Genomic DNA, 18,022 nt, shown 5'->3' on the forward strand with positions numbered 1-18,022 from the left:
GAGAACAGCACTGTCTGCTTCCTGCTCCATTCTCTCTGTGTTGGTTGTTCAGAACAGCTGAAGCAGAACTGTCTCTTTCCCTCTCTTTTTCTGAAAATTTCCTTTAATAGGAATTATATACTGTAACTGAATACATAATTTCACATTTAGGATAAAAATGAGATACAATTATTTTCTTATTATGTCTTTATAGTGGTTATGATCCAGTTTTTCTAAAATACAGCTTTGCCCTCTCTATATAGACATACAAATTGAAGTGTATATAGGTATTCCCATTTCAGACATTCACAGGATAAATCATAGATTCTTAGTAGATATGAGGCCCACCTCTGGGACCAGAAACTATCTTCAGAAGGTGGGGTGTCCAAACCCTCAGTCAAAATAATTTTGGCTAAATATTCATCACTCTTTCAATTCACTTCTATGGGAGTCACAAAATTAGCTGAGCTTGTGTAAGAGATATATTAGCAAATAAATCAAAATTAAGTTTTCCGAAACATTACTTATGGGATTTCAGCAATTTGTGTGGCCAGTTCCCTTATTTCTGTGTATTAATGCTATTGGAGAACAAATATGGCCTTACCCTTCGTTCACATCTGCATTCAGTATTCTGTTTGGGGAGTCCTCATGGGAACCCCCCGAATGGAATACCGAACGCAACTGAAAGCGCTGTACAGTGAAAGCATATGGATCCCATAGAATACTGAATGCAGATGTGAACGAGGCCTTAGACTTGAGAAGTTTCAAAATGACTTTAAGTTTACACCTGCACTTCGGTTTCCGTTCCTCGAGTCTGCTTGGGAACCCAAAAAACAGAAACCCAATCTGCTTAAGGCTAAGGCCCCATGTTGCGGAAACATAGCTTTTTCTTTGTTGCAGGTTATGTTGCCAAAGCCAACCTTGGCTACAAAATAAATGGGAAGTATAAGTTCTTACTTCTACCTTCTGAGTAGAGATGAGCGAGTAGTACTCGATCGAGTAGATATTCGATCGAATACTACGGTGTTCGAAATACTCGTACTCGATCGAGTACCACTCAATGTAAAAGTTCGATGCAGAACCAGCATTGATTGGCTGAATGTTATACAGTCGGCTAATCAATGCTGGTTCTTCTCCTACCTTTAGAAGTCTTCTCCGTGCAGCTTCCCCGCGGCGTCTTCCGGCTCTTCATTCACTCTGTCAGGCATTGGGCCTGGGCAGAGCCGACTGCGCATGTCTGCTTGTAGTGCGGGCACGGAGAAGACTTCTCGGAGGATCCAGCCTGACCCTCACTCGTGGACTTGGTAAGTATAATTTGATCGAACGTTGCCTACCCCTGAAACGAGCATTTTCCCCCATAGACTATAATAGGGTTCGATATTCGATTCGAGTAGTCGAATATTGAGGGGCTACTCGAAACGAATATCGAACCTCGAACATTTTACTGTTTGCTCATCTCTACTTCTGAGTAATCCATTCCTGGCTTTAGCTCAAAAAAGCACAACAAAATCTGTGGGGCCTCAGCCTAAAAAGTGGTTATCCGTGGAAACCCATGGATGCCATAAACTATAATGGGGTCTGCCCCAGTTTCTGCCCAAAAAATGCAGAGAGAAAATTCCTGCTTGAACTTTTCAAGCGGATTCAGGGATGGAATCCCCAAACGGAAATCAAGTGCTGGTGTGAGCCCGGCATGACTGTGTTAGATAGGTTAACATCTATGTGCACTTGTGCAAAATTCTTCGACTGCATTTACAAAAAAAAAATGCAACTTTGTACATTTATTATGTGCCTACAGCTACTAGATAGTGTTCCCATAGTGACAGACTACAAACACTACGTAGTCTTAATCCACAAGTTGCTTCCTCTTTCTTACTTTAGATACATTAGAACCATAGAGATCTGTTTAAAAGGTGAACGTACCCTTTATTTTATTGCTGACGTTGCACTTTTTCCTACACAGGTCAAGTTTATGCAGTGTGTTAGTAAAAGAGCTTAGGTACAGTATGTGCTCAATCAATAGGCTTTAAGAATAAATTCCGAATTGCTAACAACATGTAATATAATCCAAACTGTATCATAGCCAATATCCCAATAACACAGTGCCTCTCAATGAATAGCTGCTTCCAGATGGAGAGTTCAGTAGGGGTTATCTCTTATTGTAACTCACTATACCTTCCTGGGATCTACCCGCTTTTTTAAGATGACCTATCGCTTCTGGACTAAATGGAAAAATAGCATAGGCAGTTTAATAATAGTCTTTGTTACATGGGGTTGTAAGCAAATCCTAAAAGGCTGCAAACAATGTAAGCACATATAGCGCTCTTCAAGTCTAATGCACTACCAATGAAGACTACTAAAGAAGGAGGCAGAGAGAGTTACAGTCATGTGCTTGCTCCAGGCTATAAGAGAAATACATAGAAATCCTTATAGGCTCCTCCGCCCTTTAGATATGAGGAAAAACATGAATATGGGTCGTCTTGTTTTATTCTGAGCTGCTGGAGTCCGAAACCAATGGTCACATCAGTTTCATGTCTTTCACACTTCTCAAGGAACCCATTTTTCTTACAAGGGCTGATCTGCAGAAATGTCTCCTGATGGATTCCCCAAAAGAGCAAAAGAGTGACACAAAGCCACCTGTTTTTGATTTACAGTAAGAAACTTTTAGATTTCTCACACTTTAGTGTCAGCCTGTAAAAGAAAAATATGGCTTGTGCACCATAAAATTAGTTTTTTTGTGCAAAATTAAAACTTTCTGGGCTCTAGTGATGGACGGCACTCAAATTCACGTCAATGGGAGTGGGGAGAAGGCACTGTGCTGTACTTTGTCTATCTCAGGCGCGCTTATTGAAGTGAGCCTACTCATCAGTCCTACTGTTAGGAGTAGGGCCGGAACATGCAAGGTTGCTGGCCTTCTTCTGACATAGACTGCATCCCATCTTCTTCCGATGCAGGGGTGATGTTGGGCCTGTCAGAGATTATTTCTACACCACTTCCACTCCCACTCAATGCTGGGTATTTGGTCTGTACTGGAAGTTAGCTCTCCTCTCCTGTATTCCGTGTGCGTCCTGTTTTGGTTCTGTCCCTGACTTTGCTTTTGCCTCCTGACTCTGTACTCTGCTCTCTCCTGCTACAACCTTAGATTGCCTTCAGACTTCTGCTTCTTGATCATGATTTGGTACTGCACTGCTCTCCAGTTAACGACCCAGCTTGCTTGACCTCTCTCCTGGATTACCCCTCTGTACTATGCTGGCCTCACATTGACAACTTAGATTGGATGAATACTATATTGCTCTTATGCTGCCACCCTCTGGTCACCATCTGCTGCTTTCTGCTTTTTCAGACTTTCATCCTGTTTCTGGAAGTCTTCTGGTAAGTGATTTCAGTTTCTGGGCCTGCTGAGACTAGTGGTACACTGTGCATTTAGCTCTCTCTGACCCATAACCTCCCTGCCTGACGGCAGCTTCCAAGTCCATCCCCACCATCAGGGGTTCTGGTGACCATCTCTGGAGGATCAGGTTTGGTGCAGCTCAGAGTGCACTGGACGTTCAGTGCAGTTTTTGTGCCATTTGATCAGTGTGTCTGGTGCTGGGACTCACTATTTTGCATCTGTTTCCTAACACCTACTCAGTCCTACACACATTCAGCCTGGTTGTGGTCATGTTGAATGCAGAGTACCTTTCCACTTCACTTTGTGGGACAACGCCTTTAAGATGACCCTGAAGATGAGTGAAAACCATATGCTCAGCGCAAATTGAAGTGTATCCCAGAGTGAGATGGGAAATAGCTCAGTATCCCTACATACAAGCTGCTTTCCCATTTTATTTGATATGTCAGTCAGTATGTTTTTTAGGGATGTGCTACCTAATATAGCATCCCTATAGCATCCCTAGCATCCAGTCTATTTATGGCGTTCAAAATATCTGCATATATTTCAATTATAAATAAACATTCTAACACCAATATTCTGATAAAAAAAATACGTAGTGCCTCTAGTTATGTTTAGAAAACAAAATAATTTTGTTCAATTCAGAGTGCTAGAAAAGAATATACAAATAAGTTCTTCTAGATGGAAAAAAAGAAATCGTGCTCTAGTACCACCTTGTGGAAGATAGCGCCCTATAGATCAATGCCTGACTTTCCTATAAATATTGCCACTAGGTTTTATAGAAAAGCAGGCATGGTCACCAAAACATGACAAACAATAGAGCCAGTTTTTCTTTTTCCATCAAGGAGAACTTATATGCACAGCGCCCATTCAAAATCTATGTAATGCATGGATATTTGGGATCCTTCAAAGCCAGATATGCTCCTTATATCCACCTTGGCTAATAAAAGAGGAGTCTTATTGCTTCTAAATGCAGACAGATTCAGTAATATATGTAACAGTGGATTTGGCAACCCTGATAAAGCTTCCATCTTTTATATTTTTGTAGCAAATATCACTGTTATTCATCCCAGTCCTAGCTATATAGCATGTACAGCAATATCAACATGGCAGAAAATGCAAAGCACTCTAGGTTTAGAGAAGCCGGGTCTGCTCGGTTTTGCATGCTACAATAGAATTTGTCACAACTGGCATTTTACTAATGAGACAAAGGCAGTGACCTCGCTGAAGGTACACGAGTCAGTTTTCTGCACTGATAATTCACTGTTTTGTAGCTTTCCTACAGTTTTACCATTGTCAGAAGTGGTCAGCGGATCTTGTTTGCAGTTGTCAATAGGAATGGATTTTAAAGAGTTTTTCAGGGATCAGCATATTGATAGTCCTTAGTATAGACCGGGTCCATCCCTCAGTACCTATGCTGTTCGGCTGGCAAGGTTTTTCGATACCTCGATGCTTCTACCTACAAGCCAATCATACAGACATGTCCATACCTAGCTTTGCTTATATATTGGTTAAGAATTTCAATTACAATCCAATATAGCAACATGATAACCAAACCCCTGGAATGTGTCAAGGCACAACACAACCACTAGCTGGCTGAACATGGGCACATAAAACATATCACGTTGTGTTACTACATTGCAAAAATATTGTCTTGAAAAGCGTTTCATCTTGTGGCACACATTCTTTCCAGCCAAGAGAAATGATAAGGAAGGGTCCAGACACAAAGCTGCAATACTCAGTACTGATCCTGGAATGCTCCTATAACAAGCAGTAGTAAAAGTTCTCAAATATATTCATTACAGGTCCAATAAGTTTGGGCTCTGGATGTGACAAGTGACTGAACAGAAAAAATATAGTAGATTTGTGATAACTAAACACATTCAGGGCTTGTACACTCCAGAATATGAGATTTGCAAGAACATGGAGTGTGTAATCCATTAGTAACATAAGCAGGCATGCCATATAACTAGATATATTACAGAATACTTATAATACATCCTCCAATTCTTTACATCCTTTAATCGGTGGTACTCCTCTGATTCTGGCACAGTTGGAATGTTTCTCTAGCCCCGACTGTTCCTGAGTAATCAGTGTCATTAGTTTTGGTGCCGATAAGATAATTTATCTCTCTGCTGTGAGGAGGGTGGGGTCAAGGAGGAGCGGGCAAGGGGGTGTGATTCTGAATACAAGTGCTCAGACTTATGCTTCTTGCCTGCTCCTGTCTAAGACCACTTTCTTGACGGTAGAGAAAAAAAATTGTCAAAATCAGGCACAAAAACTTACACTGACTGCTCAGGAATGGCGGAGGATAGAAATAAAATTCCAACAGTGCTGGAATCAGTGGAGTGGAGCCTATTATAGAATGTAAAGAACTAGAGGCATTCTCATCTAAAAATGCTCTATACCATAATATAATGATAAGTATAGATTTGACTGCTGGGAAGATAAAGAGACCAAATAGAGGAGCTCTCTAATAGTTTCCTCACAGCAGTGCCTGAGCTAAAATGTTATCACAGTATATAGTGTTCATACGTAGTGCTGGACTACAGTGGATATTTCCTAGGGCCACATCTATATGTTCTCCCCATTTTATGTGACTTTTCCTAATGCTAAAACATTCTGATACTATAAATTAATATGAGATTTACTTAGAGGATAGGAACTGATGATTCTCATGACAATATCTGTACAGCACTGTGGCATATGTTGGCACTGTATAAATGAACCTCTCTTATACAGCGCTATAGGATATGTTGGCACTATATAAATTAACCTCTCTTATACAGCGCTATAGGATATGTTGGCACTATATAAATGATCCTCTCTTATAAAGCGCTATAGGATATGTTGGCACTATATAAATGAACCTCTCTTATATAGCACTATAGGATATGTTGGCACTATATAAATGAACCTCTCTTATACAACGCTATAGGATATGTTGGCACTATATAAATGAACCTCTCTTATACAGCGCTATAGGATATGTTGGCACTATATAAATGAACCTCTCTTATACAGCGCTATAGGATATGTTGGCACTATATAAATGATCCTCTCTTATAAAGCGCTATAGGATATGTTGGCACTATATAAATGAACCTCTCTTATATAGCACTATAGGATATGTTGGCACTATATAAATGAACCTCTCTTATACAACGCTATAGGATATGTTGGCACTATATAAATGAACCTCTCTTATACAGCGCTATAGGATATGTTGGCACTATATAAATGAACCTCTCTTATACAGCACTGTGGAATATGTTAGTGCTATATAAATGTATAAATGAATAAAATAAACAGAGCCCATATTTCAGTGCTGCTAACCATGGGAATGTTAACATAACAGAACCAGTCACAGACATATCATTGCCAATTCAGACTAGTTAGGGACAGTAATGTCAGTCATTGTAATGCCAACGTAGTACTACTGATATATATATAGTAGATCCCTTGCGGCATTGCTAACTATAGCTATGTCCATGTTGAAGTGCCAGACACAGTATAGTAATTCCATTATACTAGGGGATCATGTCAAACTTAGTAGAGTAATACCTGGGAGAATTGGCTGCAGACCTGATGAGACTGTCACTTTAATTCCTAGTCACCTTATGGCCCGACATAGCAGGTACTGGGGTCTATAACCCGGGACATACAGTAAATCAGGTCTCGGTGATGACCAGATATCAGAACAACAGCTACAATACAGTAGAAACTCAGCACAAGATCCCCCCATGTCCTCCATTATATGGCCGCTGCTCAAACTCCCGACTGTATGTTATCTGTATGGCCATCAATGTGTTTACTAATATCACAGCAATTATCAGAGGTAGATTTAGTGCGTGCGGTTATAAAGATTAATGTGACAATAATATAAAGTCTTTGGTGATACGTCCATGGAAAAACAATAAAGCGAGGAGGGTAAAGTTTGTGGTATAATTACTTTTTTCCAGACAGTCAGCAACCTTCACATGACAGTCAGCGATCCAGGAAAATAAGAGCAACCCAACCTGCAATATACTGGAGCATTCATTCATAACTCTGCACTTGAAGAACCGGTTTTTCCAGTCCTTGCACAGTTTATTTTACTACTATGTGTCTGCATGGAATTGCATGATAAGATACAGTATACGCTTTACTGTACTGAATACATTCATTGTATATAGAATGCCTCATATCCAGAGCTACAAGTATAAGACATCTGCATATACATATAGCTGTATCGTTCATATGTATCAATAATTAAAGTGAATTTCATTTAATCCACCATCCAACAGTCCAGAATGTCTGTGGATCTGGCACAAAGTTGCAAAATTTTTGCCAGACTCTGAATAGAGACACAGATGTGAACATGGCCTGAAACTGCACACTTTGCATTATACATAAAAATGCAAACTCAATAATTAGAGTTGATGGTTTGTGGAAGGAGTGGCACATAATATGGCACCATGGATGGATAAGGTGCCATGTCAGATGACAGGCAGTATAGACCACTGATGGATTTTGCAAGCAAAGCCACAAGGGTAACTAAGACACAGGGTCAGAGGGTGCAGGGGATATCTGACTTATCTTATCAATATCTATTTAATGTTCTGCTTTTATATTAGAGTGTATAAAGCTTTAAACTCTATTTCGTAAGCTCACTTTTGATTAATTCTCTTAGATTTTTTTCTATTCCTTCCTCTTGCACACTCTCCCTTTAAAAGGAGCAAAAGTACTACAGTTCCCAGCATGCTATGAACATCGCAAAAAGTTGCAATCACATAATATGCTCTTATCCTCCTTGAAGGGGTTGTCCAGTTTCAGGCTAAAAATCAGTCTCAGTCCATGGTCATGTAATATACAGTCTGTGGTCTTGAGATGGACATACAGGCACATGGCCCATTTTACGAAAGAGGTCTGATTACTGAGCTGTGACTGTAACAAGCTGTGCACCTGTGTGTCCATCACATGACCATGGATTGTATATCACATAACCATGCACTATACAGTATAACACATCACCATGGACTGTACATCACTTGACCATAGACTATATATCACATGATCTTAGACCGTATATTATATGACTATAGACCGTATATCATATGACTATAGACTGTATATCATATGACCATAGACTATATATCACATGACCATGGATTGTATATCACATAACCATAAACTGTATATCATATAACCATAGACTGTATATCACATGACCATAGACTGTATATCATATGACCATAGACTATATATCACATGATCTTAGACTGTATATCATATTACTATAGACTGTATATCACATGACCATGGATCGTATATCACATAACCATGGAATATACAGTATAACATATGACCATGGACTGTATATCATATAACCATAGACTGTATATCACATGACCATGGACTGTATATCATATAACCATAGACTGTATATGACATGACCATAGACTGTATATCATATGACTATAGACTGCATATCACATGACCATGGACTGTATATCATATAACCATAGACTGTATATGACATGACCATAGACTATATATCACATGAACTTAGACTGTATATCATATGACCATGGACTGTATATCATATGACCATAGACTATGTATCACATGACCATAGACTGTATATCATATGACCATGGACTGTATATCATATAACCATAGACTGTATATGACATGACCATAGACTATATATCACATGAACCTAGACTGTATATCATATGACCATAGACTATGTATCACATGACCATAGACTATGTATCACATGACCATAGACTGCATATCACATGACCATGGACTGTATATCATATAACCATAGACTGTATATGACATGACCATAGACTATATATCACATGAACCTAGACTGTATATCATATGACCATGGACTGTATATCACATGATCATAGACTGTATATCATATGACCATAGACTGTATATCATATGACCATGGACTGCATATCGTATGACTATAGACTATATATCACATGACCATAGAATATATATCACATGACTATAGACTGTATATCACATGACCATGGACTGTTTTTTATCCACTAGAGGTAAATAATACATAACAATAAGCAGAGATCTAGAACGTTGCAAGGAATTGATACAGAAAGTATACTGGAAGATTGTACAACTTTTCATAATACAAAAATAACATATATTTGCCTAAACGTGAACATGTAAACCCTCACTGCATGTTCAATGTCACAGTCTGAGGACAAATTATATTGGCCAGTATTAAACTTTCTAGCTGTAGCACCTCAGCTGCTTACTGATGGTTTCCCCCAAATTGTAGAATTTCTTTGGACCTCATTATTAATTATCTCTTTTTCAGACATTAATTTAAAATCTCATCAATCACTTATTTACCAAAATTCCCTGTAGGTCACAATGAGCGTATAGTTTTATTTTATCTTTTTTTGGAGGGGGGCATTGGGTAAATTTATTGTGCTCAGCAAAACAGAGCTATACAGAATATTTGCAACCAAAGTAGTTAGAGTTGAATTTTCCATGAAGTTATAAAGAGTGATTTTGTGCTGACCCTTGCCTTTAAGGTCACTATAAGGAAGCAGGAGAGGTGGAAGAAGTCAAGGTGAAGTAGACATAAAAGTGACATAGGAGTGGAATAAAAGGAGTGTGTGGGGCGGTGCAGGGGGAGGGCTGCTGTCACAGTCACTGCCATATATACTCTGCTGGAGCTGCTTCCAACTTCAAGTCAATCAGCAGCTACTTTCAGCACCAAGGACAGCAGCAGCCTCAGCAGCCTCAGCACACAACACTATGGCAGAGACTCATCTCCAAGGAGTGGAAATCTCAGCAACACAGTTCCTGGAAATCTGGCGTCATTATGATACAGATGGTGAATATCTTCTACCCTTTAAGCTATATCCTCTGCCTGCCTAACCATTTCACTGCCAGAGAGGTGCAATGCCCTGGCATAGAAAAGGTTAAAGCTGTCTCTCTTCTTATGGCTGTCGTTTCCAGTCTACCTCCTGGACTAAATGCCATCTCCTAGTTAGTTGTCTTATTACTCTCAGAGCTCTGGAGTGGATCTCATTGTGTCTTGGTATCTGTTTGCAGGCAATGGGTACATTGAAGGGAAAGAACTGCAGAACTTTATTCAGGAGCTCCAGCAAGCCAGGAAGAAAGCTGGACTGGTATGTGGCTATACAATATATGTGGCGCTAAGCTGTATGTGAATTTACTAGTAGTATGTCTAATGTTAGATCAGTCCCAGCTACACAAGCTTCAAATGCATTGATGTCCATGGTCATCCTCCAAAACTAAGCTAATCGATTTAAGTTTAACTGCAGCATCTACTTAAAGTATCACTTGTCACTTGTACCATCCTCTAGAGCCTGCCGCTCCTGTGTCTCATCCCTTAGCAGGAGTTTATATCTCCAGCCTGGAAATCTATCTCATGACTTGGTGTTTAAAAGCCTTCTGCTCTGAATGTCTCACCAGTCACCATCCATCCTGATGAAATTATTATTTCTTTTAATAATTAACCGTGGACACTTAAAATAGATACTTGGAGGAGTAGGAAGCCTGATCCCTATGACATGGTATTTTTAGCTGTGGCTTTTGATGCATTGTAAATCTGCAGAGATCACATCATGACTTTCAGAGATTGCTCTGGACTTATGTCACCTATATATCTGCGGATTACAGGGAATGTATGCATTGAACCTATAGTAAATGATTAATGCAAGAAAACTGCAGTTTTTTATTTGCAAGATTTTTTTTGTTTGACAAGTGGCTAATTTATTTTATTTTGCTAAATATAAATGTTGTTTTTGTCCATTTTTGTACTTTTGTTTAGTGCTAGTATATAGACAGTACATTTTTAAAAACTGACTTCTGTTTATGTGAACCCTGTGGAATTAGATAGATAGAAAGATAAACAGATAGATAAATAGATAGATGAATAGATAGATATGAATAGATAGATAGATAGATAGATAGATAGATAGATGAATAGATAGATAGATAGATAGATAGATATGAATAGATGGATAGATAGATAGATTTAAAAGTAGATACATAGATGGATAGATAGATGATAGATAGATAGATAGATAGATAGATAGATAGATGAATAGCTAGATAGATATGAATAGATAGCTAGATAGATAGATAGATAGATAGATAGATAGATAGATAGATAGATTTAAAAGTAGATACACAGATAGATAGATAGATAGATAGATAGATAGATAGATAGATAGATAGATATGAATAGATAGATAGATAGATAGATAGATAGATAGATAGATATGAATAGATAGATAGATAGATATGAATAGATAGATGATAGATAGATAGATAGATAGATAGATAGATAGATAGATAGATAGATATGGCATTCATAGATATGAATAGATCAATAGATAGATATATGATAGATCAATAGATAGATATTATATGATAGATAGATAGATAGATAAATAAAATAGATAGATAGATAGATAGATAGATAGATATTATATGATAGATAGATAGATAGATAGATATTATATGATAGATAGATAGATAGATAGATAACTTTATAGCAGTAGTAATAGTTTTCCAAACAACATTTTATAAAGTAATATCCCAAAAGCTTCTTCTTAGTTCTTTCCTATATGTAATAAATCTCCAGCAGAGTTATACTACATGGTGATGATATCTGCTTCCAGCTACTGATCGTAGGAGCTGCTTCTGGGGAAGACAATATTTAACCTCACCATTTCCCTACAGGTTGGCATATACTCAGAGAGAGTATTGCATGTAGTCTACCTATGGAGCCTTCTGTGTTTTTTAAGTACACAGATAACCCCCCTTGTCTGTAGCCACGTCCTGAGATTATCGCTTGAGGGGCTGAGCTGTAATACAATATTAAACAATCGATATGCTGAATTATTATGGAGCATTTAGAAGTCACAATGACACCTACTAGTATGGAGTTATTAGTCAGGTACGGCAGATTTAGAGTCACTTAGTATAACTCCTCCAAAGTCATTCTGTAAGACTTATGTAAATGTTTATTGAACCTGGAGGCTTATTAAACTGTTCATTTAGGTTGTAGGGCTGTGACTCACTGATGCATATAGATCACATATATCCAAATGCCAGGCTGCTAAATGGGTGACCTTGATGATCAGGATGTACAATCCTCCAGGCTCCCTAATTAGCAGGTTTTATATACGGCCGGGCTCTTGTAGTCGATCCATTGATCAGAGTAAATATTCAATACTGAATGAGAAAAAAAGGAATTGGGGACATTATTGTGCCAGGGTGTGTATGACCCATCGTCATCTGGTCATTATGTCAGTCTTTCTAATCTCCTGATCCTCTCACGTGGTCTTTTTTCACCTCTTTGCAAGGGAAGATCTACTAATCTTTTTCCAGAAGTCATTCTGGTATCATGTCACTGTCCTCCATTAATCTCCTGATGACTTTATCTCATTTCCATAGGTCTTTTCTTATAGGGTCTTGCTCATCTATTGTATTGTACCATTCCATTCCCTTCTTTTCTTATCTTTTGTCTCTGTGCTCTTTCATTGTATTTCTTGTGTCCTTTCTTTAACTTCCATTCCCTGCTCTTATTTCCCTTACCCATCTTCTACCTTTCCCTTCCTCTTCCCTCTCCTTTCCTCTCCCAATTTTCTATCCCTTCCCTTCTACACTTTCCACTTGTTTCTTTTAATTCTATTCTCCTACTCCTCCCTTCTTTCCTCTCCCATATCTCTGCTCTCACTCTCTCTTATCTCTTCCTTATCCCCTCCCTTCTTCTATCCACGCCTTTATCCCTATTCACTCCTCTTCTTCCAACCTTTCTCCTTTCTTCTTCCCTTCTGTTTCCCTTGTATACATCCTTTATCTCTCCCTTTTTCTTATTTCCCTTCCCTTATCATTGCCGTTTTCTTTCTTTTAATTCTTTTCCCCTGTATTCTTCCTCCTTTCTCCCCATTTCCCTACCCTTCACCTAATCCCCTTATATCCTCTTCTTCATTCATCCTGTTCATTCCTCTTTTCATCTTCCAGCCCCTCTCCTCTCTCCATTCCCATCTCTTATTTCCTCTACCCTTTCTCTTGCTTTACTTCTCCACTATGCTCTCTACATCTGTCTTCTTATTCTATCCTCTTCTCTTTTTATTGATCTTCCTTCTTCTCTTCCCATTCAATCCTCCAATCTTCCATCTACCACTCTACTATCTATATCCTTCCTTCCTTCTTTCTTCTTCTGTTCCTTAGCTGCTATGGACTCCTAGTATATTTTCTCCTCTCAGCATATGTGTGTCTACTTCCATAATATATTCCCCACTGTGGGACTATTAAAGGATTATCTTATCTTATCCCCCTTTCTTATTTGAGCCTTGTTCTTTCTTTATACCCTCCTATCCCTTCCCTGTCATTCCTCTTCTACTATCCTGCTTTAATGTATTTCCCACCACTTCCCATCTCTCATTTATCCAAGTATCTTCACATATCAATACAAAAGGTTATTCACCATTTAGCTAGAGACCAGTATCATGACTATATGGCATATTTACACCTTACCCATTTATGACCATTGTTTATTGGACACTCCTGAGACATTTGTATAATCTTGATATTGAATACCAGATTAAACTGAATGGAGCGTCTCAGAACAGATAGGAAGGAAATCAGAAGTGCAAATAAAGCAGAAAGAAATATGGCACCTTCCATCATTGGTTAATGAGAATACATATAGTATGACCATATCCATCATTCCTATAAACCACTTCATCTAGATACATACTATACTTGATAACCTGACACAGATACATGCCTTATAGTTGTTGCTGCACTTACAATTTCTTCAGAACATTGGCTGTTACCTGAAGGAATCTTGAGGTATCTTGCTATGAATTATTAGTGTTTTTATCTTAATGGTCCGGCTTTACAATTTCCTGACCTTGTAGAGCTATGCGGCACTGAAAGTTTCTTGGCAATTCCTCTTACAAGATGAAAAGTCCCATATGGCAGTCACACTCCGGCAATACTTTGTTATTCTACCACAAAAGTGAGTGACTGCTATAAGAACTAAGCAGAGAACAGTCTGAAGGTGGGAAAGAAAGGTCATGGGCTCTGCATTAACCACTATAGTCATGGTACACTTGATTCCAGATAGTAAGATGTATTTTATATACAAATACACTTCCATTTTTACAGGTAGAGGTTGTCCTGCTACAGACACGTCCAGATAATGGGAAATAAGAATCTCCATTCACATTAAGCATTTAGTGACACTTCTAGTAGACAGATACTTATCCCCTATTAAAAGTATCTGACTACTGGAATCCCCAGCAATCATTACAAGTGTCACTTAATGTCTTTGGAGTTGTAGTGTGCATGTGTGGCCCGTAGCCCCATAGGAGTGAATGGGGTAGTGGCCATGTATGGATACTACATCTACTAGAATAGTTAATGGAATTTGGGACTCCTGGTCAGAGCCTTCACCACCAGACACAGTTGACCCTTAGATAGATTCACTATTGTCATGTCACCCAAAATGAGTCACAGGCCACTTATTATCATGGAAATTTTCTGATGCATGTGAACAGGATTGTAGAAACCGTGTTTTAATAGGGATGCAGATTGCATATGGTTTCCAGGTGTATTTCAGTATGGAATAATATACAGACAAAAGTCTATATGGACATTCCAGCACGTGAACATTCCCATGCCAGTCATCTATTGGGAACACCTTGTCATATGATCATATTTACAATAATGCATTAAAGGGGTTGTCCGAGACCAAGGCAAAATGGATACTGATGACCTATGGATGACCAACGTCCAGACCCTGCACCAAATACCTCCTGTCCCAGTGTATGTGAGCAGAGCTTTAATATGTCGGGGCCACTACTACATTACACAGAGCTCTGTACACTGTATACAGCTTCTACCTCCATACATTGTAGTGGTTGTACTTTGGAACTGCATCCCTTGAATAGGAATAGAGCTGCCTCTGGCTTTATACTTTGCATACAGCTTATCGGTGTGGGGGCCAGGTGTCCGACCTCCACCAATCTGATACTGATGGCTTAACATGAGGATAGGTCAGCAAAATCCATTTTTCTTGACTCTTGGACAAACCCTTTAAGAAATCTCATCTCATCTCTCTCCTATAAAATGAGGTTATCTGTTGCTAACATGGTAGTCCTCAATATGCTAATACGTTAGTTTGTTATGTGAGGACTGACAGTATGTGTACACAGCACATGAACTGTACTAATGTCTATAACAATGCAATGAGAGATTGTGGGCTATCCTCGAGTATGTGATGGAGCATTCCCATCTAGCCACGCAACAACCTAATTCACCTGTCACGAATGATCTTGTGGTCCCATTCTTGGTAAAGAGTTTCATACAGATGGCCTATCTTTAGGACAGGTCAATATCAGACCAGCAGGGATCAATGCCCAGCACCCCCACTAATCAGCTGTTTGAAGAGGCTGCCACCTTGAGCAGCTGATCAGTGGTGGTGCTGGGTGTCAGGCAATCACTGATCTGATATGCTTGACCTATCCTATGAAAATCCCTTTAAAACACAATTACTTAGAAATACAAATACATCCTTTACTCTTCTTCATGTGCGTCCAAGATCCAATTTTCAGTAGCCATTTTATAGTAGTTTTATTACAAGTTACGTTTTATATCCCCTTTGTACCATGAACATATCACCATTGGTATAATGGGAAATTGGAGTCCTTAACCAAATTAGAGCTAAGTTAAGGACACAACTGTAGGTATATAGTGTCCAATACTGTATCCATGCAGGTCACTTGTGCTTCAGTCTCCAGTAAATTCACAATCACTTCTTGTTTTATAGGAATTATCAGATAAAATGAAAGCCTTTGTGGAGCAATATGGTCAGAACAGCGATGGAAAGATCGGAATAGTAGAGGTAAGATCCAATGATACAATGATCTATGCAGTTTAGGATTTGCTCATACGCCATGGGCTAAGCAGCTGCAAATGTGCAGGGAAATTGTATAGGATGAATTAGTGACTTTTCATCCATTTGTGGAGGAAAATGAACAGTACTCCAGAAAATTAGCAAGGAGCCTTATAAATGAAGCACATTCATTATCTTGTCTCATGTAAGTTCTCAGAGCAAAAGCTTTTGTGCTTCTCCCTATGGAAAGAAGAAATAACTCAAAGCAGGGTAATATGACACGGGATGGCGGCCCTACGTCAAAACAAGCTTATGTTTTACAGTATTTCATAGCAGAGAGAATTTTAATTCGATTATGATCTTATTTGTTCTTTATGGACGGAAATTCAAGGACATTAAAGTAATGCTTACAAAATGTGCCATCCCTAGACAAGATACAAAGCAATTTGGAGCATTTGTATTGCAAATAATGAGGCAGAAGCTGTAAACTTGGAAAACTGAGCTTGGGGAAATGATATATTGATATACATGTAATAGATCTCATATAGTTGTATATCTTGCCCCTATGGATGGCCAACCAAGAGTCTTACATTGGTCCTGTAATGTCGCCCAGGCCAGTACAATCCCTGTTCGGGATGAAAATGTTGCATTTGGAAATAGATTCACTCCAGGGTACTATGGATTAACCTATTTCTTATTATATGCATACGGTAATAAACATTGTGTCGTGGAGTCCTCCACTCTCAGAGTCCTCCATGGCATGACTTACATTGGCTCTCAGATGTAACTTTCTCATTACAAGGGTTATCCAGCACCCCAAGTGTTTTGTAAACTGAGAATCCATAGTATCTGATTGATGGGGGTCCAACACCTAGACCCTGCACCAGTCAGCTGATCTGGCTACCAAAAGCTATATACACTGTATATAATCAGAAGCAGCTCTGCTCCTATTCAAGTGAAAAGGTGTAGAGCTGCAATTCTCAAGCGGTATCCTATAGAGCGATTCACTTCAATAGGCGCATATGGTGGAATAGGAGCAGAGCTGCTTCAAACTATATACAGCTTTTGGCAGACATCCATATCCAAAACACTTGAGGTCTTGGACAGCCCCTTTAAATCCATAAGCCTTCATAGAATACATGGTGAAATGAGTAGAATTGTGATGCAGCTACTATGTACAGGCTAACCAGATACTCACATGTCCTCAAAATAGGGACAAATAATAGGATTTGTCAGGCTCAGTTAGCCTATCTATTGAGCACCAGGAGATCTGTTTCAGCCAATGAGTAAAGACATAATAAAGCAAAGACATTTAGTAAAAATATAAAGATGCCACAGTACTGTACGTTCTAGAATAAGGGGAAATTTACCCACAGATTACAGAATAACCACCAGCACTGAGGAGGGCACTTCGAGACATGTGAGATCTTACAGAACCCTCCTTGCAGTTCATATACATATACTTATATACTGTCGTATGGGGGGGGGGGATTAGTGACACAATTTACATACAGAAGTGTGATCTTGCGTCTAAGAAAATCACCTGCAAATAAACCAATTCCCTTGGTGTGTGGCTATATTTGCTGGAGGACCCATTTTTATGTGTTGTTACATATCATGACCCATCAATCCTTAGGTTAGGGGGCAGCACTGGGTAGGCCACTATGCCACTAAAAGCCCACTATGATATATAAATGGCTTAAAAAAGGTTTTGCCCACAGTAGTCTCCCTTTACTGCAGTTAAAATT

General features: G+C 38.9%; 1 protein-coding gene across 1 annotated transcript in view; it reads left to right on the forward strand.

Moving 5' to 3' along the window:
• Window positions 1–10,093: 10,093 nt before the first annotated feature.
• The window catches only part of CALB1 (calbindin 1), a 53,223-nt gene continuing 45,294 nt past the window's right edge, over window positions 10,094–18,022 (forward strand). The window contains exons 1-3 of the mRNA XM_075270339.1: window positions 10,094–10,226; window positions 10,448–10,524; window positions 16,209–16,283. Of these exons, the coding sequence (XP_075126440.1) occupies window positions 10,148–10,226; window positions 10,448–10,524; window positions 16,209–16,283 (231 nt within the window). The 5' untranslated portion in view covers window positions 10,094–10,147. The remainder of the gene's footprint in view (window positions 10,227–10,447; window positions 10,525–16,208; window positions 16,284–18,022) is intronic.

This window comes from Leptodactylus fuscus, chromosome 4 (genome assembly GCF_031893055.1).
Source record: "Leptodactylus fuscus isolate aLepFus1 chromosome 4, aLepFus1.hap2, whole genome shotgun sequence".
Lineage (NCBI taxonomy): Eukaryota > Metazoa > Chordata > Amphibia > Anura > Leptodactylidae > Leptodactylus > Leptodactylus fuscus.